This window comes from Podarcis cretensis (genome assembly GCF_951804945.1).
Source record: "Podarcis cretensis genome assembly, chromosome: 13".
NCBI lineage: Eukaryota > Metazoa > Chordata > Lepidosauria > Squamata > Lacertidae > Podarcis > Podarcis cretensis.
In genome coordinates, this window is record NC_137182.1 from 15053713 (window position 1) to 15076925 (window position 23213).

Consider the following 23213-nt stretch of genomic DNA (forward strand, 5'->3'; position numbering starts at 1 on the left):
ATTGTAATATTCTTAATAAATTTGAAATTAAAAAACAACAACACAAGGACCTCTGGCACACAATCATTTTTTCCCACTAAGTCAAAGTCAATACAGTCATACCTCTGAAGCCGAACACCTTGCTAGTCAAACGTTTTGGCTCCCGGACGCCACAAACCCGGAAGCGAGTGTTCCGGTTTGTGAATGTTCTTTGGAACCTGAACGTCCGACGTGGGTTCTGCGGGTTCCGATTGGCTGCAGGAGCTTTCTCAGCCAATCGGAAGCCGCGCTTTGGTTCCCGAACATTTTGGAAGTCGAACGGACTTCCGGAATGGATTCCGTTCGACTTCCAAAGTACGACTGTATTTACTAAGATGTCCAACTTCAGCCAATAAATCGGTGAGACAAATCAATTGAAGCCCCTGATCCGCCATGCCCAAGGGGGTTAGGATGGCGTGGTCGTGTTCCTCTGGCCAGCCAAGCTCCACTGCAAGGAGCACCCCCATGCACCCCAAAGAGCATTAGCCAGCGGAAACCCCCAAAATGGGGCATTTCAGGAGCAGGAAATTGCTGGAGCTGTCCAGAATTGGATCAGCTGGATCCTGAGCTGCCGCTCCTGCGCTCACATGGCAGCAGTGGACTTGATGTGGACCTCTAGGCTGTGCTAATCTGGGAGCTAGCACATCAAAGGGGCATTTTTGAATGAATGGCTGCATTCAAGCTCCACCATTGCCCGTCAAGAGTTGGATTGCAGCCTCCTGCTTAAATTTGAGACCAAAATTTCACCCAGAGGCAGGGAACCCTTTTCAGTCTCTTCCGCTGGGGTAGAGGCAAAGTTGTGCAGCTTAGTGAATGCGCCTCTTACTTTTGGAATGTGGCCTAAGGTGCAAAGCCACAGATGTCTACCTCTGCTCTTACGGTACGGAAGAAAACCCTCTCCAAGACAGAAGTACTGTTTCTGGGAGACAGGGGAAAGGGCAATGGGGCCAACACCATTAAGGACCCTGTCACTCATGATCAAGTCTGTATGCTGTGTCCCTTACACATGACAGAAGGAAACACATCTTGGAAGGTGTGCTACACTTTTGGAAAAGACATGTACCCTTCCCAGGGTACGGCCACCTTTTTCAAACCACCAAAGGCATCTGGAGTTTTCAGAACTAGAAAAGTATCTCTCTTATTCCCTGGGCTTCTGACTAAAACAACAGTCTACTGCCAAGTTACTGTCTTTTTCCGTCTATAAGATGCCCCAATGTATAAGACGTCCCCAAATTTTTTACATTATTTTTTTGAGGGGGGGAATCTAGTCTTATACATGGAAAAATACGGTAATTTGTATTTATTTAACGGCTTATGCAATCCCTGTTCTCGCTTAGTTCACAACAATTCACAATATTAAAAAAGGTAAATGTTATAATAGGCAATGGTCTTTGTTGTTGTTTTTCCTAATGCCAGAAACAATCCAGCTCTACCCAAAGTCATGGAGGAATTTACCTTCCAGTGTGTTGGAGACTATGCTGAGGGCACTCTCTGCTCGTTTATCCAAGCCTGTCCCTTCTTGGTTTCCTACTTGGAGGTGGTTGTGGTCAGACTTCTCATGCTCCTCCGCTGTATCTGACTGCAACAGGGAAACAAGGATGATTTAGTGCAGGGTATCTCACATCTTCTACCTCCAGGGCCCACCTGCGACAACTGAAAATGACGGAGGCCCACAAGCCACTCGCAAAATTGGTGGAACGTAGTGTCAGAGCTTGGCAAAATCAATGGGCAATTACTGGGATCGCTTTCTACGGATATCTAATATATCTTTGGAAATTGATAAATCCCTTGTCACATGTTTGCCTTGTTTAATGTTGTATTTAATCTTGTTTTTAAGTTGTATTCATTCAACTTGTTTTTATTATTGCTTGTTAGCCGCCCTGAGCCTGGCCTTGGCTGGGGAGGGTGGGGTAAAAATAATAATAATAATAATTATGGCAAGGAGTTACATAGCTCAGTTTTTCTCAAGCTAGGTACACACATATACTTTGGACGTATCATGGCACAGCATCCCCATTTTGGGGCAGAATGTGCTCATCCAGAAGCATTTTTCTTTCATATTTTCCCTTCCCACCCTACATGCCTCTCAGAGTTTTCCCACCCATCTCCTGTAATTTCTTCTCCCATTCTCCTTTCACACTCAACTTGTAATTCATTCCCACCCACCCCAAGCTCCTCAATATTGCTGCTGCTGCTGTTGATAATGATAATGAGGATGATGATAATTGCCCTTCACCACAAGATCTCAGGGAGGTTCACGAGATAAAAATACAAGGTAAAAGCACAAATAAATAGTTCAAGCAAAAACAACAAAATAATAACCCCCCCTCCCACAAACACATTTAAAAGCCTTTTAGAATATCAGTCAGCCAAAGACCAAGTTGAAGAGGAATGTTTCCACCTGGTACCCAAAAAAATATGTATTTTTCGCTCCATAAGATGCACCTGACCATAAGACACACCTAGTTTTTAGAGGAGGAAAACAAGGGGGGGGGGGGAATTCTGAATCAAATGTTGTACTAAACTAGTTAATAAACTACCGCCTGCCCTGTGGAACGCCCTCCCATCAGATGTCAAAGCAATAAATAACTACCTGACATTCAGAAGACATCTTAAGGCAGCCCTGTTCAGGGAAGTTTTTAATCTGTGATATTTTAGTGTATTTTTGGTTTTTATGGAAGCCGCCCAGAGTGGCTGGGGAGACCCAGCCAGATGGGCGGGGTACAAATAATAAATTATTATTATTATTATTACCGGTATATCAGAATAATATTTTAACCATGTAAAGTGAACAGCAGTCAACAGTGGCATTAAGAACCATCATCACTGTTATTAACAAATGAAGACTTTATCCCCTAGCAAGGGGGGGGGGGGGAGAGAATGAGCTTCCCACATTGAGTCCCTTAGGACTGTATGGCTTTGCCCTACACAATTATTTTTATAAAGCCGAATCAACCCTGGCGATCAATGGGGTGACAGATGTCGCAGCCAGATCGCCCTCACATCCACTGTAGTCCGCTGGCAGTAGGAGTACAATACAGGCATGTCTTTAAGTTAACATCTTACATTAAAAACCTGACAGTACCAAACTATCGAAGGCTTTTCACCAAAGCCAGACTAACCGTCTTTCCTTCTGCAGTGTTGGATGGCAGGTTGAGAGGAGTTCCCTACCAGGACAGACTTTGCTCGTGTGCCCAAGACATCGATTCCATAAAACGTATTTTGTTGCACTGTGCAAAATATGAGCAAGCCAGGGCTGAACTGATATTACCCTTGCTGGTACCTTTCCCGGGAAAATCAGAGGCTCACTATGTCAGGTTCCTATTGGAAGACCGGAGAAACGCTAGAATATTAGCAGTTTTTATCGGTGGTCGCAAGAACCAATGATCCCTATATTCTGAACAAAATGCTTGTTTAACCTGGAGGTAGGCTGTATGAATTGTGTATTGCTTTGTAACGATTTGTTGGGTCTCAGGACCGTAATAAAGATTGATTGATTGATTGATTGATTGATTTATAAAGCCAAAAGAAGTGGGACTTTTTTCCTTTTTGTTCATTGCAGAGAGCTCTGGGGGTTTTCATATGAGGGAGGAACGAGGGAGAAATCTGATTCAATTCCCATTTAAAGTCTAACCTACCTAATTCACACCTCAGTACACAACACAAGGACCAAATCACAGCCACCCTTCAAATTTCACACTTGTGCAAAGGAAGACAATACTGTCCCGGCAAGACCAGTGGCGGAGGGAGGGTCTTGCGTGGCGGCCTGTCGCCTGTGGGGACGTGGGACGTCGCCCATGCGAGCGTCGTCCCAAGGGGGTGACGCGCACACGCCCACCCATCCCAATGTGGCGGTCGAGGGCGGGGGCGCAGGGATTACACGGCTCCCGCTATGCTTGCTTTACACCCGTGTAAGCGGCTCCTGTCCCACTTTGCTGCTTTAAAGCGAGCTGCGGAGAAGGGAAGGACAGGAGCGATGGCTCCCATCCGTTCCTCCTCCACGCAGCATTCACTTCATAACACGCACAGACACTTCCCCTTACTTTGTAGGAGGAAAAAGTGTGTCTTATGCAGCGAAAAATACGGTATATAATGAAGGTGCCAGGTGAACTGTTTGTGGGAGAGCACCCCATTAATGGGTATCCATTGCAGAAAAGGCCTGTTCTTGTGTTGCCACCCTCCAGGCCTTTCCAGGGAGCATCAGGAAAGACGGGGAATGCCCCTGTCTCTTTGCCCTTCTATTCCGGCTCCGGCCTGGTGGAACGCTCTGTCTCATGAGACCTGGGCCCTGCAGGATCTGATTTCTTTCCACAGGGCCTGTAAGGCAGAGTTGTTCCGCCTGGCCTTTTGGCTTGGAGCCAATTCGATTCCCTCCCCCTCTTTCTTTTTCCTTTCTCCTCCTGTGATGAGGCTGCATTTTAATATTTTAATGTTTCAATATTTTAATGTTATATTTTAATCTCGTTTTTAAGTTGCATTCATTTAACTTATTTTTATTATTGCTTGTTAGCTGCCCTGAGCCCGGCCTTGGCTGGGGAGGGCAGGGTATAAATAAAAATTATTATTATTATTATTATTATTATTATCATCATCATCATCATCATCATCATCATCATCATCATTATTCCTCCTGTGCAGGCGACACACCTCGTCTATTGTGGCTGAGCGGTCCAGCACCAAGCGTGGGATGACACGGCCGTTGCAGTCTTTTGGCCCATCTTGATCACTTGGCGCCTCTTGATCGGACTCCCCTGTCTTCTTTTTCTCCACAATAACGCTCTCCGCAGAGCTGCTGTTTGCTGCTTGCTCTTGAAGCTGTGGAGAAACCAGAGATCTGGGTGAAGAGTATTGCCATATATATATATAATGATTTGTTGGCGGTACCCAGCACAGACTGGGCTCAGTTATGTTGAACTAACAGTGGGTGCACTCTTCCCACCTAGGATCAAATCTATGCTTCCAGGTGCCATAAGAAAGCTGCAGAGATAGCGCAGGATAGTGCGCACCCCGGAAATTATCTCTTTCAGCTTCAGCCTTCTGGAAGAAGGTACAGGGTTATAAAGACTAGGACTAGCCGCCTGAGAAACAGTTTCTATCCAAATGCAATTTTGGTTTTAAACGCAGTGTAAGGTAGTCTCTATGGGAGTATATTGTATTCAATTATGGGGTATCAGAGTTTTTAGGGGCTAACCAGGCTGGGATAGTTGAGATAGCTTCATGGCTTCATGGTTTTTGAATGTCTGATGTAGATTTTTTCAATTTTGTTTTTCTGTATGGGACAATGACAATAAAGATTATCGTATCATATCGAGAGACCCAGGTACAACTCATTCAGCCAAGACACAAAGGGTTGGTTTCCCTTCCTCCTACCTCATAGAGTTACCTATGAGAACAAAACTGGGGGCTCGGGTTCTATCTCAGAGAAAAGGTGGAACATCAATGTAAATAATAAATAAAGATCTATACATATATATTTAGATGGTAATGATTCTCCAGCTGAGAGCCACATTCCATAACTGGGTGCTATTTCATGCCTTGGCCAATTGGAACTGATGCATAATCTTCTTTATTATTAAAGTGTTGTAGGTCGGGAATATTATTTCTGTACCTTACAAGCGGGGGACAAGAACAATGACCTACATTAAAGCGCTCATTGTAATAATAATAATAATTTATTATTTTTTACCCTGCCCATCTGGCTGGGTTTCCCCAGCCACTCTGGGTGGCTCCCAACAGAATATTAAAAACACGATAAAACATCAACCATTAAACACTTCCCTAAATAGGGCTGCCTTCAGATGTCTTCTAAAAGTCAGATAGTTTTTTATCTCCTTGACATCAGATGGGAGGGCATTCCACAGGGCGGGCGCCACCTCTGCCTGGTTCCCTGTAACCTCACTTCTTGCAGGGAGGGAACCGCCAAAAGGCCCTCGGAGCTGGACCTCAGGGTTTGGGCTGAATGATGGGGGTTTAGATGCTCCTTCAGCTACACTGGGCCATGGTCATTTAGGGCTTTAAAGCTCAGCACCAACACTCTGAATTGTGCTCGGAAATGTACTGGGAGCCAATGCAGGTCTTTCAGGAGCGGTGTTATATGGTCTCGGCAGCCACTCCCAGTCACCAGTCTAGCTGCTACATTCTGGATTGGTTGTATTTCAACATATATGTGAGGTGGCTTGCAATACTATAACCACTATATCAGCTAAGCAATATACCATACCCTCCAACATTTCTCCAATGAAAATAGGGATTTCCTATTATTATTATTATTATTATTATTATTATTAGATTATTTATATCCCACCCATCTGACTAGGTTCCCGCAGCCACTCTGCGTGGCTTCCAACACATCTGAAAACATGAAACATTTTTTTAAAAACCTTCCTTCTACAGGGCTGCCTTCAGATGGCTTGTGGGTCGGATAACTCCATACCCTCCAATATTTCTCTAATGGAAATAGGGACGTCCTGAGGAAAAGAGGGACATTCCAGGATCAAATCAGAAACCGGGATGGCTTCTCTAAATAAGGGACTGTCCCTGGAAAATAGGGGCACTTGGAAAGTCTGCGTAATCATAGCTGAATGGGATCTGCTAATGCCGTAAGTAGAATTTGCTTGTTTGTGCAGAAAATACTTAAAGTATAACTATTCTGCCAGACTATTTCCCCCTCCCCTATTTTTATTGTGCTTTACGAAGGGGGAACGGAAGGCCTCATCCCTGGCCACTGAATGTTAGAACAAGGAAAACCCACATAGATTTGTCAAGAAAGATCTGGAAAAGGATGGGGGTGTGTGTTTAGCACCGTGTTTGAGGATACTTTCTGTATTCACATAGAGATGAGGGATAAATTCAAATCAGTTTGCATCTGTAATGGTTGTGAGGGGGTTACTTGTGCGTAAATTGCCTTCAGTTTAGTTAGATTGCTTGCTCAACCATGCTTAGGGTTAGAGCTCGCCCTCCGTGACCTGTTAGTCACTTGCAGAATCCGTCAGTGGGCGTTTCTTGAACCTCTTCCAGCATAAAAGCTGTTTGACGCCAAGTCTCCTCCTATGTTCCCTGCACGGAACGCGTCTGCGCAAGTGAGGGGAAGGCAGGGGCGTGCCAGCGCTCTCTCCACTAGTTTCGGGTGAAGGGTCTTGGAGCCCTGTCACCAATTCCTCCATCTCCCTCTCTTCTCTATTGGTGTTACGCTGAATTCCTTCCCCCCTGCTGGTCCCCTCTCCGGCATCGCTCTGGAGCCCTGCCTCCGCCTCTCGCTCTGATGTCAGTTCCCTGACAGCATCCAAAGCCAAAACCTATCTACATAATTGGCACATTCCAAAACAATACATGAACGGAAACCCAGGCAGCCATCAATACTAGCCCGTGTTTCAATTTTGCATGGCAGTTCTCCAGCAAAAAATACCCATATTGGGTGAAACTGCAAAGAAATGGGTGCACGTTCAAAGAAAATACAGGTGTGTTCTCATGAGGACTTTTTTTATTTAAAAAATCACAAATTGATGTAGAATTGGGATGAAAGGGAAAATAAGAAACTGAGAGAAACCAAAATTGACCATTTGCTTATCCCCAGATTCACATTGTTTCCCTGAGATTGCTTAATTCCCTCATTTTATTTCACCATTTATACCTTTCTATCAAAAAAGGGGACGGACCCCGTAGGCATTGAAATCAGCCCAGAGTCCTGTTAAGACTTGAACTATATATGGCGTTTGTCTCAAGCCAAGTCCCCCTCCCGAGAAGATATTCGCTGTCTGGAAATAGAAAATCCACTTCCGAATGTTTAGATTAGAAGCACAAGGCCACAATACGCGACACCATTCTACACACACACACACACACATATGGACAACTGCCTGTTTGCACAACCCGAAAATTAGATTTGTATGGGTGGCTCGGGGTCAAGTGGGCGGAAGCAGCTGGCAGGGCAGGAGCCTGTTACAAACTCTGAGATGCCCGAGATGCCTTCTCTTGTAGATGCTTTTAAAAAAACAAAAAAAGAGACGAGGACATTCAAGGCCAGAAGAGCAGCTAGCGCAGGACACAGGGATCAAAAAAAGAGCAAATGGATGTGATGTGACCGGGGGTGAGAGTGAAGTTTGATTCAGTTTGCATTTAAAGGCAAAGCTACAAACTTTGCTCTTTCCGATACGATAAGCAAACTGAAACATCCTTCGAAACTTGCAGCCCCCTAAGTGCTCATCCAACTGACTTTCCCCCTGCACTTTCTGGGCAAAGGCCTGTCCCTGATATTAAGGTTCTGTGTTCAAGTGTGGGGTGTTGTTGTTTTTTGCCTTGAGCTTTCCCCGTGAAAACCTGCTCTTTAAAGCTGAATCGGAGCAAACATCAGTTTGGGGTTTGATGATTGCTCTGATTTAGCTTTAAAGAGCAGGTTATCGTGGGAGCAGCTCTGAAGGGGGGGGGGGTGCTTGGCCACAAAGCTTTAAATTGTAGACTGTGCCTGGAAAAAGTGGAGGAAAGACAAGTGTAGATAAGCCCTAAATCAGAACAAACAGCAATTTTATGCGGATTGGCTCCCAGTACGTTTCCGAGCACAATTCAAAGTGTTAGTGCTGACCTTTAAAGCCCTACACGGCCTCGGCCCAGTATACCTGAAGGAGCGTCTCCACCTCCATCGTTCTACCCAGACACTGAGGTCCAGCACTGAGGGACTTCTGGCGGTTCTCTCACTGCGAGAAGCCAAGTTACAGGGAACCAGGCAGAGGGCCTTCTCAGTAGTGGCGCCCTCCCTGTGGAACGCCCTCCCACCAGATGTCAAAGAGAACAACAACTACCAGACTTTTAGAAGAAGGCAGCCCTGTTTAGGGAAGCTTTTAATATTTGGTGTATTACAGTATTTTAATATGTTGTTGGAAGCCGCCCAGAGTGGCTGGGGAAGCCCAGCCAGATGAGCGGGGTATAAATAATAAATAAATAAATAAATAAATAAATAAATAAATAAATAAACAAACAAACAAACAAACAAACAAACAAACAAACAAATAAATAAATTATTATTATTATTATTATTATTATTATTATTATTGCCATTGCTCCAATTCAGCAGTAAAGAGCAGGTTTTCACAGGGAAATTTCCAGGGGAAAACACAAACAAAATCACCTCACAGAAATAAATATACTAGTTTAATCTGCTTAAAAGTGAATATATTCATGACGATAACATGCAAAATGTGCCTGTTAGGCAATATTGCAAGCGAAAATGTTGTATTAGGAGAATTCACATTAAAATGAGAATGAATTATCGTGAGGGCTTTTTTTCAAAAAATAAATAAATCACAAACTGATATGGAAATGTAGAGAACTAAACTTTGGAGAAATGGAAAGTGGAAAAATGAGAAACAGAAACCAAAATATTTGTCCACCGAAGCTGCCAGGTAATGGTCATCATATGGGATATAATAGAGGAATAAGCATTTGTTGATATATGTGGCATTATGCAGTATGTAAAAGGAAGGGGTATAAAAAAACAACGTGGAAGGAAAGGTGGGAAATCAAATCATAAGAGAAAAGTATAACAAATTTGAAACTAATTGGTGAAAGTTATGAAAATCTAATAAAAAATTTAACGCAAAAAAAAAAGCATAAACCATCATTTTGATGAGCTGCCATAAGAGAATCCATGCTGGCCCTTAGTAGAAGCAGGAACACAATAATTTCACCATGGGCTGATGTGGCTGGCATTCATCAGGGGATGAAAGAGAAGCTCACATATGAGAAGTACATAGCAGGCAGGTCAGGCTGAAGGCAAATTACAGTCGTACCTTGGTTCTCAAACGCCTTGGTACTCAGACGTTTTGGCTCCCGAATGCCGCAAACCCAGAAGTGAGTGTTCCAGTTTGTGAACATTTTTCAGAAGCCGAACGACGCACTTTCCGATTCAGTGCAGGAAGCTCCTGCAGCCAATTGGAAGCCACGCTTGGTTTTTGAACCGTTTCAGGAGTCAAACGGACTCCCGGAACAGATTAAGTTCGAGAACCAAGGTACCACTTTATACTTTGTTCTGAGTGTTGAGGGTGTTCTGAAAGAGAGACCACTGCCTGTGTTGCATGGGCTCATTCCATTTTAACCTTAAAAAAAGCTTTTACAGTTGTACCTCGGGTTACATACACTTCAGGTTACATACACTTCAGGTTACAGACTCCGCTAACCCAGAAATATTACCTCGGGTTAAGAACTTTGCTTCAGGATGGGAACAGAAATTGTGCTCCGGCGGCGCGGCAGCAGTGGGAGGCCCCATTAGCTAAAGTGGTGCTTCAGGTTAAGCACAGTTTCAGTTTAAGAACGGACCTTCAGAACGAATTAAGTACTTAACCCGAGGTACCACTGTAAAGGGGCGGGGTGGCGCTGTGGGTTAAACCACAGAGCCTAGGGCTTGCCGATCAGAAGGTCGGTGGTTCAAATCCCCGTGACAGGGTGAGCTCCCGTTGCTCGGTCCCTGCTCCTGCCAACCTAGCAGTTTGAAAGCACGTCAAAGTGCAAGTAGATAAGTAGGTACCGCTCCAGCAGTGCTGCTCTGGTTTGCCAGAAGCAGCTTAGTCATGCTGGCCACATGACCCGGAGGTTCTACGCCGGCTCCCTCGGCCAGTAAAGCGAGATGAGCGCCGCAACCCCAGAGTCGGCCACGACCGGACCTAATGGTCAGGGGTCCCTTTACCTTTACCGTTACCTTTACCACTGTATAAGATTTTGTTTCAAAGCCCTATAGAACGTATTAGCCTAAGATGAGTGCAAAAGCCTTGCTGCACAGGGGTGCCAACGTGCCCCCCACATTGAGGGGGTGCGGTCACATGACGGGTCACATGATACTGCCTGGGAAGCACAGAAGGCGATCTTCACGCTTGTTTGCCCCAGCCGCCCTCCAACTCATTGGCTCCTGGACAGAGGCTGGGAATAACAAAGGCAAAGTTCGCCCTCGCTCGTCCCAGCCACTGCCCGGCTCCTGGGCTTCTGGGCTGCTGGGTGGAGGCTGGGGCTGGGGCAAGTGGAAGGCACCAGGCCGCAGGGGATGGCGGCCCCCCTCAATATGGGGAGAGGCTGGAGCCCCTTGCGCTCCTTATACCTGGCACCCCTGCTGCTGCACTACACATGTGCATCTTAAGATTTGCCACTGGAGATCTGCAATGACGCAAAGGCACCAGCAGAAGTCCATGCCAGTGAATCAGTTGCGCTTTACAACTCCACAGGCAGGGGAACCTAAACAGGGCAGAGACAAGGGCGCAAGTGGGAGGAGTGGCCATCAGACATCAATTGCGCACACACACCCCCCAAAGTTGGCATGAAGTTATGCCCAATTTAGAGGGATTCCATGGAGTGGTAAAAAAACCCTAACTCTGCCACCAGGAAACATACAATACAAATGCACTCCAAAGTGTAAAAGAAAACCCTGGCATTATGTGCTTTTTCAGGGTGCAGTTTTCTCCCCTCGGCTTTTCCACTCCAAGTGTTTCATTTGCTCAGGATTGACGGGAAGAAGGAGACTTTCTATATCTGTTCGGTTTTAAGCAGCTCCAGGAAGCGAGAGGCAAGTCTTGCTGACGGCAAGATATATTTATGCTGTCAGTAAACAAGGAGACTAAGGGGCTGCGTCACAGCTCAGGAATGGGCTGGCAAACTGCTGGCTCATAGCATCCTGCTGCTGGCTCCCCGGCAGTGGCAGTCGAACTTCTGTTACTCCACCCTGCGCTGACGGATTGGAAGGATGTATAACTAAAATGGTTAAAGGACAAGCAAGCAAACCAAGCCCTCTGCAAATAGAATCGTCTCCCGATGCTTCGGGTTTTTTTAACCAAGTCAACCAAACAAAGAAACTGAGAAAAGAAACAAAATCCATTCAAACATGATACTCTCCACTGTCATTGAGAATCGCCCATGCCTGCTTAATGTTGTTGTTGCTTAAGTTGTTTAGTCGTTTAGTCGTGTCCGACTCTTCGTGACCCCATGGACCAGAGCACGCCAGGCACTCCTGTCTTCCACTGCCTCCCACAGCTTGGTCAAACTCATGCTGGTAGCTTCGAGAACACTGTCCAACCATCTCGTCCTCTGTCATCCCCTTCTCCTTGGGCCCTCCATCTTTCCCAACATCAGGGTCTTTTCCAGGGAGTCTTCTCTTCTCATGAGGTGGCCAATTATTGGAGCCTCAGCTTCAGGATCTGTCCTTCCAGTGAGCACTCAGGGCTGATTTCCTTCAGAATGGATACGTTTGATCTTCTTGCAGTCCATGCGACTCTCAAGAGTCTCCTCCAGCACCATAATTCAAAAGCTCTCCAGCTCTCACTTCCATACATCACTACTGGGAAAACTATGGCTTTAACTATATGGACCTTTGTTGGCAAGGTGATGTCTCTGCTTTTTAAGATGCTTTTTAAGATCCTGCTTAATACTAGCCAGCAAAAGCCAGCTGGAACAAGAAGATATTCTAGCATGTCCAACATTATGTTCGGGGTTTTTTTTGGGGGGGAGCAAATAAAACAACTCCCAATTCAGTTCCTAGCAGCATGCAGGCAGAGGGGTTTTAGCCAGTTTACACAGGTGCCCTGAAATTATCCCTCCAAATGACCTTTTTAACTTGGCCTTTGACACCTGAGATGTATATTTCCAGGAACTGCCCCCCCCTCCCGCTGGGCAATGCTGTACAGGCCGGGGCAACCTTGCTTGGCAGTTCGGCCTCCTCTGCCCCCTCAATATGGGGGGGTGCTGAGCCCCCCTGAAATATACTTGGAGTCGAGAGTGGATTTCATGCTCTTTATTCAGCTCATAGTGGTGAGGAGGAATGGAAGTTCCCCCAGAATGTCTGCTTTATATACATTATTTACACAATGGGCCCCACGTGATTGGCTGATTCCGGGATTCATCTGTAGGCCAATCAGGTTGCAGATTCACTTCCACCTGGAGCTGGATTGGGTGGCTCCTGTGGACCAATCAGACTGCTGCATTCTGAATCCTATTGTTCTAGGACCAATCAGACTGCTGCCTTTTGGATCCTGTTCAACTCAGTACATAACACCCCTGATAAGGAATATGGAGGAGCCCATTCTCTCCTGCAAAAAGAAACCAACCCTATCAAAGGTTGCCCTGTGTTGTAAAAATTTAGGGTGCACTCTATGACAGACACAACAACCAGAACAATCCTGAGGCCATTTTGACTCTCCCAAAATGACCTCAAATAGTCTTTTGCAGTAGGAGGGAGGAAGGAAATGGGAATCCTAGAAGGAAGAAAACCACGTGAGGCTTGGACAAAGGGATCAGCCTCTTTTCTTTGGCCTTAGCCCCATCCCCCATCCGCCGTCCATTGTCCTCCCTGGCCGAGGGCGGGTCAAAGGCCAGCCCAAGCAGGTGGGAGGCACCCGCCCAGGTGAGCCCCCCCCCTTGGTGCCGCAAACCCCGGCCACCTGTGGGGAAGGGAGGGTGGAAATTCCCATTGTCTTTTCACTTGCAAATCTACTTAATAAAACCGCCGGGAATGGAGGGGGCTTACCCCTCCCTGCAAATACAGTCTTGCAAGTTTCTGTTAAGCTGAGCAAACTGTCAATAGGTATAAGCTTGTAAATAAGAGATTCAGGTAACTGAAGTATTTACCATCTCAATGGAATGACCTGGCTACCATTATCATTGGCAGGCAGGAGAGAAGCAACATTCTCAAATTTCTGTGGGAAACCACCTCCTTCCATGATGTTTTTTGGGTGTTCCTTGGCTAAAGGTAAAGGGACCCCTGACCATTAGGTCCAGTCGTGGCTGACTCTGGGGTTGCGGCGCTCATCTCGCTTTATTGGCCAAGGGAGCCGGCGTACAGCTTCCGGGTCATGTGGCCAGCATGACTAAGCCGCTTCTGACGAACCAGAGCAGCGCACGGAAACGCTGTTTACCTTCCCGCCGGAGTGGTACCTATTTATCTACTTGCACTTTGAGGTGCTTTCGAACTGCTAGGTTGGCAGGAGCAGGGACAGAGCAACGGGAGCTCACCCCGTTGTGGGGATTTGAACCGCCGAGCTTCTAATCAGCAAGTCCTAGGCTCTGTGGTTTAACCCACAGCACCACACACGTCCCTTCCGTTCCTTGGCTAAGGGGTGGGCAATTTCAAAAGTCTTTAAAGGGTCTTGCACACTTTTGTTCTAGGTCTCTCTTACCTCCTTGCAAAGAGCAGGAGGGAATTCTTGTTCCAACAGAAAAATAAAGTTCTGGCTTGCTTTATCCTGCTTCCATCCATCCATCTCTGACCAATGATGGACTTAGTACAGGGGTCAGCAAACCTTTTCAGCAGGGGGCCCGTCCACTGTCCCTCAGACCTTGTGGAGGGCTTTCGGAACCAGGCGAGGCAAAGTAAAGGAATACAGTGGTGCCCCGCAAGACGAACGCCTCGCAAGACGGAAAACCCGCTAGACGAAAGGGTTTTCCGTTTTGGAGGCGCTTCACAAAACGAATTTCCCTATGGGCTTGCTTCGCAAGACGAAAATGTCTTGCGAGTTCCCGCGGGTTTTTTCCCCTCCCCCCCCCCCTTTTCCTAAGCCGTTAAGCCGCTTATCTGCTTATCCGCTAAGCCGATAAGCCGCTAAAAGCCGCTAATAGCGCTAATAGCGCTAATCCGCTAAGCTGTCAATGGGCTTGCTTCGCAAGACGAAAAAACCGCTATACGAAGAGCCTCACAGAACGGATTAATTTCGTCTTGCGAGGCACCACTGTACCATCAAAAAGTCACCAACCAGCCTTTGTTGCTCTTCCTGGTGCTTTTTCAGCTGCTCCACCATCTGCTGGAACTCTGCCTCTTTCTCCTGCTCCTCCAGCAGAGTTGCATCGTTCTGTTCGGCATAAGCCATCGCTACCACAGCCAGGATCAGGTTGATGAGGTAGAAGGATCCCAAGAATATGATCAGGACAAAAAAGATCATGTACGTTTTCCCAGCCGCTCGCAAGGTCTATGGGGAAGAAGAAGAGCGTCCTGTCACCATTTCTACTGAAGGACGCCTCACCTCTAACTTCAGATACAGGCTTTTTGCTTTCTGCGCATGCTCAAGGGCACCTCTGCGTATTGCTACTTCACATGTTTCCATAGCATTTGAAAATATAATTCTGGGACTGGAGACTAAACTGGACAAGGCCGTCACTTGCCTGCTTACATTTCTGTAAAAATCAGCCCAAGATTCAGGTCAGGGCCATGCTGTTGGTGGTGTGATGGATTTAACCAGTAATAATAATTTTATAATAATTTATTTTTTATACCCTGCTCATCTGGCCACTCTGGGCGGCTCCCAACAGAATATTAAAAAGACGATAAAACATCAAACATTAAAAACTTCCCTAAACAGGACTGCCTTCAGATGTCTTCTAAAAGTCAGATAGTTGTTTATTTCCTTGACATCTGACAGGAGGGCGTTCCACAGGGTGGCATAGCTGTCAACTTTTCCCTTTTCCCTTATTCCCTATTCGGAATAAGGGAATTTTCCTTTAAAAAAAGGAAAAAGTTGACAGCTATGCAGGGCGGGTGCCACCACCAAGAAGGCCCTCTGCTGGGTTCCCTGTAACCTCACTTCTTGCAGTGAGGGAACTGCCAGAAGGCCCTAAGAGCTGGACCTCAGTGTCGGGGCTGAACAATGAGGGTGGAGACGCTCCTTTTACAGCCCAGGTAATTTTAGGCTCTGGGCGTAATGGACTTGTGGGAATCTCCTCTGTAGAGGTAATATACATTACTCCACTTGTTTTGAAATGTGGCAACAGAGTCCTGCTGCGATTCGAGACGTTGCCGCTCATTCTGATAATTCAGCCCCGGACGTTTAACTCAAAGTCTTGCCCTGACACCACCACTGGGTTTAACCATTTCCCCACATGCCGTTTGCCAGGTGGAAAATTGTTCGCCCATGGTACATTCTTCCAAACTCTCTCTACCTCCAGGAACTTTTCCCACAATCAATCTGTCATCCAAGGAAACCCTGTGGAGGATTATAGTTTTATTAGAGTGCACACACAGTTTATGTAAAATGCAGGTCAAGCCTATTGAGTTTCACTCTTCATTTAAGGATGTGTCCTCAGAATGCACTCAACACTCTCCAGCAAATCCAGGTTGCAAACAGAAGACTGACATGGTGGGCAAGGTGTTTTTTCCCCAGGAATGTTTGTCAACTGTTAGTGATCTTCTCACTGTCCTTGTTCACACACCAAAGTAAACCACAGCTATGTTCTCTAGCTTAGCGTCACATCCAGACCAGGGATCGTGGCTTGTTTTGATCTAGCGAACCACAATCAGCAAACCAAGAAAACCTTGGCTACAGATCATGGTTTGTTGAGACCATAACAAGCCATGATCCCTGGTTTGGATATGATGCTAAATGAGGAAACGTGGTTTGTTTCCTCCCAGTTCATTCTAGCAGCAAAGCAGACACAATTTGCCCGTGCCTGGTAAACCATGGCTTAGCATTACATCCAATACTTACATGTGAACACCAAGGAACCCCTATGAGCTTCTGTGGAACTACAAAGCTCTTCGGAATATAGAATCATAGAAAGTTGGAAGAGACACTGAGGGTCCAATCTCAACTAGATCATACATGCGGCCCCAAAGTCCCTGTTTTCTTGGAACAATAACATAATTTGGCCTACCAGTTGAAAGAGGTTCTCCCAGTAATCTTGAGTCATGAGACGGAACAGGGAGAGGAAGGCCCAGCTGAAGGTATCATAGCTTGTGTAGCCGTAGTTTGGGTTCCGGCCAGCTTTCATGCAGAGATAGCCTTCTGGGCATTGCCTACAAGAGGGAGGGAAGGATGTCAGCAATGACATCATGCAAGGAGAGGTCATAAGAGCAGCATCAAGTTCCTACTAAATCCATGCAGAACCCAGGCATGAAATAACCACATCCCCCCCCCCCCGCCTCAATATAGAATTGCCAGCTTTAAGAATTGCATAGCTGCCCAACATCCAACACTTTCCCCCAGCAGAGAATTACAGTAACCAGCTACCAGGTAATGATGACGTTCTGCTCTTGTCAGGTCTATCGACTCTTGGAATTAGAAAAGGGCTAGACATAGAACAGGAGACCTAAAAGGTAAAGTCATCTAATCTTCCTTGCTGTATTATATTGTATTGTTTTAATTAGTGTTTTTATAGTTGTTCTGATTTTGTGTGGAGTGCCCTACCTGGGTGGATGGAGCAGCCAAGTAAATTTCGTTGTCCCTGAGAGGGGGCAATGACAATAAAGATATTATTATTATTATTATTAAAGGACCCCTGGGCGGTTAAGTCTAGTCAAAGGCAACTATGGGGTTGTGGCGCTCATCTCGCTTTCAGGCCAAGGGATTCGGTGTTTGTCCACAGACAGCTTTCCAGGTCTTGCGGTCAGCATGACTAAACCGCTTCTGGTGCAACAGGACACCGTGATGGAAACCAGAGCGCATGAAAACGTCATTTACCTTCCCGCCTGAGTGGTACCTATTTATCTACTTGCACTTTGACATGCTTTTGAACTGCTAGATTGGCAGGAGCTGGGACAGAGCGACGGGAGCTCACCCAGTCGCGGGGATTTGAACCGCCGACCTTCTGATCGGCAAGCCCAAGAGGCTCAGTGGTTTAGGGAGAGGCGGGACCTTTAGTCTCAGCAACTGGTTTTGTGCTGTAAGACCTACAGGGAATGAGCTGCTGTGTTCATTAGGCCTGACACTCCCCCAAGCTTGTAAAGATCATGTTTTTGGCTCATCCAAAGCTAACTGCAACTTCGAACTCTCTTGATTTATCGACCGGCTCGCTCTGTGACAGCTAGCCAATGTGGTACCCTCTAGATGTTGCAGGATTCTAAATCAGTCCCAAACAGCGTGTCCAATTGTCTCAAGGCGATCAAAAACCTCTTGAGGGCGCCATGTTTGAGGGACTCCACTCCCCACCTCACCATTCTTTAAATCAGCACAGTTTTCACACTGATTTAAAATGGTCGAGTCACTAGAAGACAGATTCCCCTCCCCACTCCAAAGAGCAGGGGTCAGCAACCTTTTTCAGCCGTGGGCCGGTCCACCGTCCCTCAGACCATGTGGTGGGCCGAACTTTTTTTGGGGGGGGGGGGGAATGAACGAATTCCTATGCCCCACAAATAAGCCAGAGATGCATTTTAAATAAAAGCACACATTCTACTCATGTAAAAACACCAGGCAGGCCCCACAAATAACCCAGAGATGCATTTTAAATAAAAGGACACATTCTACTCATGTAAAAACACGCTGATTCCCAGACCGTCCATGGACTGGATTGAGAAGGCAATTGGACCGGATCCGGCCCCTGGGCCTCAGGTTGCCTACCCCTGCCAAAGATGGATCCGCGGTCTGGACAGATCTCACTCACCCTGCGTCGGAGCTGTTCCCACAGAGCAGGGCATCAAGCGCACCCTCGAGGAAATAAAAATTTTCTTCACGAGAAAGAAAAGGCAGGTGTGAGAATAAATTTCAGACTGTAACACAATTGCAGTTTTAAAGCAACGAGTAGAAGAGTCAAACTAGATATGACACAGGAAAGCCGCAATCAGGATCTTAACCAGAGAAGCTTAAAGTTAAAAGCCATCTTTAACTTTATGGCAATGAATGTCACAAGTCAGCGATGTGTTAAGTGAAGCATCTCCTTTTGTACGTCATGTACCGAAGTTTCATTGGAAGACCCTGTGAGTCCTGGATGAATGAATCAATTTATTACGGTCACAGACCAGAAATAATGGGCATATACAGCGATAGAGAACATGTAAATATACATAGGCTGAAATTAAAATCTATAAGCTAGAGCACGGTAAATAATACAGATACAAAACAATTAAAATATGTAGGTTAACACCTACAGAGAGGTTCCCCTCCATCAGCTTTGATAACACTAAGACCTGTGAGTTTTAACCTGTGAGTCTAAGTGCTGTGAAATTTTTTTTTTTTTTGGGGGGGGGGTCTCTCAGTCAAATCCTGGAGCGACTTCCCTTGAACTAGCAGAAATAGAATCTGCAGGTTTTGAGCTGAGTCTTAACTGAGGGTTGCTGCCATTATATGCATGTAATGTATTTTAAAAGATACAGTTAACGTGGGTTTTTTAAAGTGCTATCTAGTAGTGAGAAACGCATTCCTGTGTTACCCACTCCTGAGAACTAGGCTTTGCACACAGACGGTTCCGAGTTCAAGTTCTGACGTCTGGGGTTAACATGCTCTCAGGTAACAGGAAAAGGAAAGGTTTATTTCTGTCTGACAGAAGATCAGACAACACAGAGTTACATGGATAAATGGCCGGACTTGGTATAACGGCTCACCCAGAATTTCTTTCTGTACTAAGTATCTAAGCCACAGGCCCTGGCTTTAAAGCTTTATGTACAAGCGGGCTTTTTAAAAAATCCTGGTGGTTTCCTCAAGAAACCCCACATTTTACCGCTAAATCGGAGAAAACAGCAATTGGGTTTTCTGTGGATTGCTATTTCCTTCGATTAAGCAGTAAAATGTGTGTTTTACTGGGGAAATCACCAGGACCGAAAAACAACAACAGCAAACACTCTGATACAGAGCTTTAAAGTACTGACCTTTGCCTGGAAAGTGTGAAAGTATGTCTGGATGAGCCCCAAGATAACTTATTTTATTATTATTATGTTATTTATTAAATCTGCATACCGCCCTATGCCCAAATATCTCAGGGCAGTTCACAACATAAAATCACAATATAAAAAACACAAAATACGTAATAGATTCTAGCATGCGGGTGGGGAGGGGAGAGAGACCTAAATTATATAATTTAGTATCCGAATGATTGGCAGTAGTAATTGTATTATAATTTAGCATTGTTATTAATGAAGCTATTATTGGACTGTAACTAAGAAAGTTATTATCAGCAAAATATGTAATAAAAATTAAAAGACAAACCTCGAATTCCCCCTTCGTGATACATGCTTGTAAGAGGCAACAAAAGACTTTGACTGTGGAATCTTACAATCAATACATTTATGTACAATACAATACAAATACCTTCACTGGCATTACACATTAAGACATTTCAAATCACTGGGGTAAGTTTAAAAGGGACAGGAGTGAGGCTGTCGAGGGTCACAAGGCACTCGATTGTTCTGCTTCACCCTGCCTATTCCCTAGAGAAGGGGTCGGCAAAGTTTACCTCACCTGGGCCGCTTCACTCCCTGGGCCACTTCACTCACCTGGGCCGCTTCACTCGCTCCGCGGGCCAGATCGCGTCTGTGTAGACGTGATTTTGGCATCTGCATCTGCGCAGACGCGATTTTCGGGCCTGTGCATGTGCAGACGTGATTTCTGGTGCCGCGGAAGCGAGTTCCCGCTCTGCGGTGTGCTGGTTTAGCACAGCGCACAGGGACTCGCCGAGCAGGCAGCTCAGTTCAGGGGTGGCTTGGGGGCCGTTTAAATGACCCCCATGGGCTGCAGGTTGCTGACCCCTGCCCTAGAGGGATGATTCATTAAGAACCTCATTTGGCTTTCTCTCGGAGCAGTGGGTCGCAGGTCCAACACCTTGCTCAGCATCTGTTTGCAGAGTCTCCTGTGCAAGGTAAAAGTAAAGGTAAAGGGACCCCTGACCATTAGGTCCAGTCGTGGCCGACTCTGGGGTTGCGGCGCTCATCTCGCTTTACTGGCTAAGGGAGCCGGCGTACAGCTTCCAGGTCATGTGGCCAGCATGAGTAAGCCGCTTCTGGCGAACCAGAACAGCGCACGGAAACGCCGTTTACCTTCCCGCAGGAGCGGTACCTATTTATCTACTTGCACTTTGACGTGCTTTCGAACTGCTAGGTTGGCAGGAGCAGGGACCGAGCAACGGGAGCTCACCCCGTCGTGGGGATTCGAACCACCGACCTTCTGATCAGCAAGTCCTAGGCTCTGTGGTTTAACCCACAGCGCCACCCGCGTCCCTCTGCTGTGCAAAAGGCAGTCCAAAAGAATATGGACCAGTGAATCTGGTACTCCCTGACTGCAGGCACACTGGAAGGCTTGATAAGGAATTTGCAAGTATCTACCTGTGGTCACTGCGGAGGGGAAAGCATTTAGTCTTGCGAGCATAAAACTGCTAGCACTTAATTGCACATTTAGCTCACATACAAATGTATTTATGTATATATGCAATTACTGTATTTTTCGCTCCATAAGACACACTTTTTTCCTCCTAAAAAGTAAGGGGAAACGTCTGTGCGTCTTATGGAGCGAATGTGTGGTGATCGCTGGCTACCTTTCCGGCCCCTGCCTCTTGCCCAGGCCTCCATTGTTGAATGTTCTGCAGACGGAGGCTGTTTGCTTCCCCAGCGACATGAGACTGGCTGATTAGATTATCTGTCTGGAAACTGTAGAAACGGCTCCCTTTCCTTTCCTAAAGAAGCTGCAGAACTGTGAGTTGAAGCCCATAAAAACAGGATTTTTTCCCTTTGCAAAGTAAGCTAAACAACTTTGAGCTGATCCTCAAAAAAGGGGGCTTTTCCCCTTTGCAAAAGAAGCTGCACAACTGTGAGCTGATCCCCCCCAAAACGGGCTTTCCCCCCTTTCCTCCTCTAAAAACTAGGTGCGTCTTTTAGTCAAGTGCGTCTTATGGAGTGAAAAATACAGTACGTGCTAGCGGTTCGGGTTTGAGATGCCCATCTGGCACCGCTCTGGGCCAAGTCAAAAGCAACAGCATCAGCAGCTCTTGAAAAAGCAGCCCTTACCTTCGTTGTGGATGTACTCATCCCAGTCAAAGGTCTCATTGCTATAGAGGGTGCCGTTGTCGTACAGGGTGCTGTTGTCATACAGGGTGCCGTTGTCGTACAGAGTGGTGTTGCCCATGAAACCGCCATCCAGAGTGTCGTTGGTGAACGGCGGCCACCGCACACACTTTTGCCGCAAGTTCCCCATGAAAAGCTGCAGGCCGATGAGGGCAAAGACAGCCAAGCAGAATACTGTGAGGATCATGACATCGGAGAGCTTTTTCACCGACTGGATCAACGCACCCACAATAGTTTTCAGCCCTGGGGGGAGAGAAACAGCATTACTTACAGGCAACAAACTGAGCTTAAAAGGTAAAGGGACCCCTGACCATTAGGTCCAGTTGTGGCTGACTCTGGGATTGCGGCACTCATCTCGCTTTATTGGCCGAGGGAGCCGACATACAGCTTCCGGGTCATGTGGCCAGCATGACTGAGCCGCTTCTGGCGAACCAGAGCAGCGCACGGAAACGCCGTTTACCTTCCCGCCGGAGCGGTACCTATTTATCTACTTGCACTTTGAAGTGCTTTCGAACTGCTAGGTTGGCAGGAGCTGAGACGGAGCAACAGGAGCTCACCCCGTCGCAGGGATTCGAACCGCCGACCTTCTGATCAGCAAGTCCTAGGCTCTGTGGTTTAACCCACAGCGCCACCCGCATCCCTAGAAAACTGAGCTTAGTGGCTTTATAAAAAAACAACCCAACATCCTACTCTCTCTTTCTCTCTCTCAATTTAATTTTACATATTTAAATTTACAGACATATCACAGCACATCCAAAGTTACAAGACCCGAATCTCTGAACTTCCCACCTTCCCCTCCATGGGTTCTGTTATTAAACCTTTTCTACTGCATTTTTAAAAAGATAATCCTGATTATTTATAAATCCATTGTATCCATAGTTCTCATGACATTACAAGCATTATTGCAGTCGTGCTAATGTTTTCAGCTGCTTACAGTGTTCTTTAAGGTAAATTGTAAATTTTCCCTATTCCTTATAAAGTTGTGGTCTTCCCGGTTCCTGAGCTTCCCGGTCAGTTTTGCCATTTCGGCATAGTCCAATAGCTTCATTCTTCTCTGGTAAGGACCAACATTTATTTTATTTTATTTGTTTTATTTATATATTGCCCTATACTTGGAGGTCCCAGGGTGGTTATCAATGCTGTTGGTTGGTAACAATTTATTTTATTTTAAGGCACAGTTTGCATTGAACATAAATTCTAGCAACTGACATGCTCTGATGTCAGGGACTGGCAGGGACAAGGGATGTGAGGCTGGAGTCTAACTTGGGAGAGGGGTCAGTGATTTGTGTGGAACTGTGCCAGCCTAGAGTCAAGTGTTGGAGGTGGGGAACCTCCAGAGCTAGAAGGTGGAGCACAGGCTGGATCAAGAGAAGAAAAGGAAGAGGCAGGTCAGGCAAGGGAAGGGCCAGGTCCTGTACCACTGTCTCCCAGAACCAGGAGAGGACTGAAAAGGGATGAGCAGAGGAAGTTGCCATTC

At 46.3% G+C, this 23213-nt stretch overlaps 1 protein-coding gene across 4 annotated transcripts in view; it reads right to left on the bottom strand.

Annotated features, from left to right (window-relative positions):
- The window catches only part of SCN4A (sodium voltage-gated channel alpha subunit 4), a 108394-nt gene that overhangs the window by 49139 nt on the left and 36042 nt on the right, over positions 1-23213 (bottom strand). For all 4 annotated transcript variants that reach the window (XM_079949208.1, XM_079949209.1, XM_079949206.1 and 1 more), the window contains 6 exons: positions 21680-21979; positions 18352-18415; positions 16627-16768; positions 14736-14948; positions 4666-4833; positions 1474-1597 (listed from right to left, as the gene is read on the bottom strand). In XM_079949208.1, coding sequence (XP_079805334.1) covers positions 1474-1597; positions 4666-4833; positions 14736-14948; positions 16627-16768; positions 18352-18415; positions 21680-21979 — 1011 coding nt within the window. The remainder of the gene's footprint in view (positions 1-1473; positions 1598-4665; positions 4834-14735; positions 14949-16626; positions 16769-18351; positions 18416-21679; positions 21980-23213) is intronic.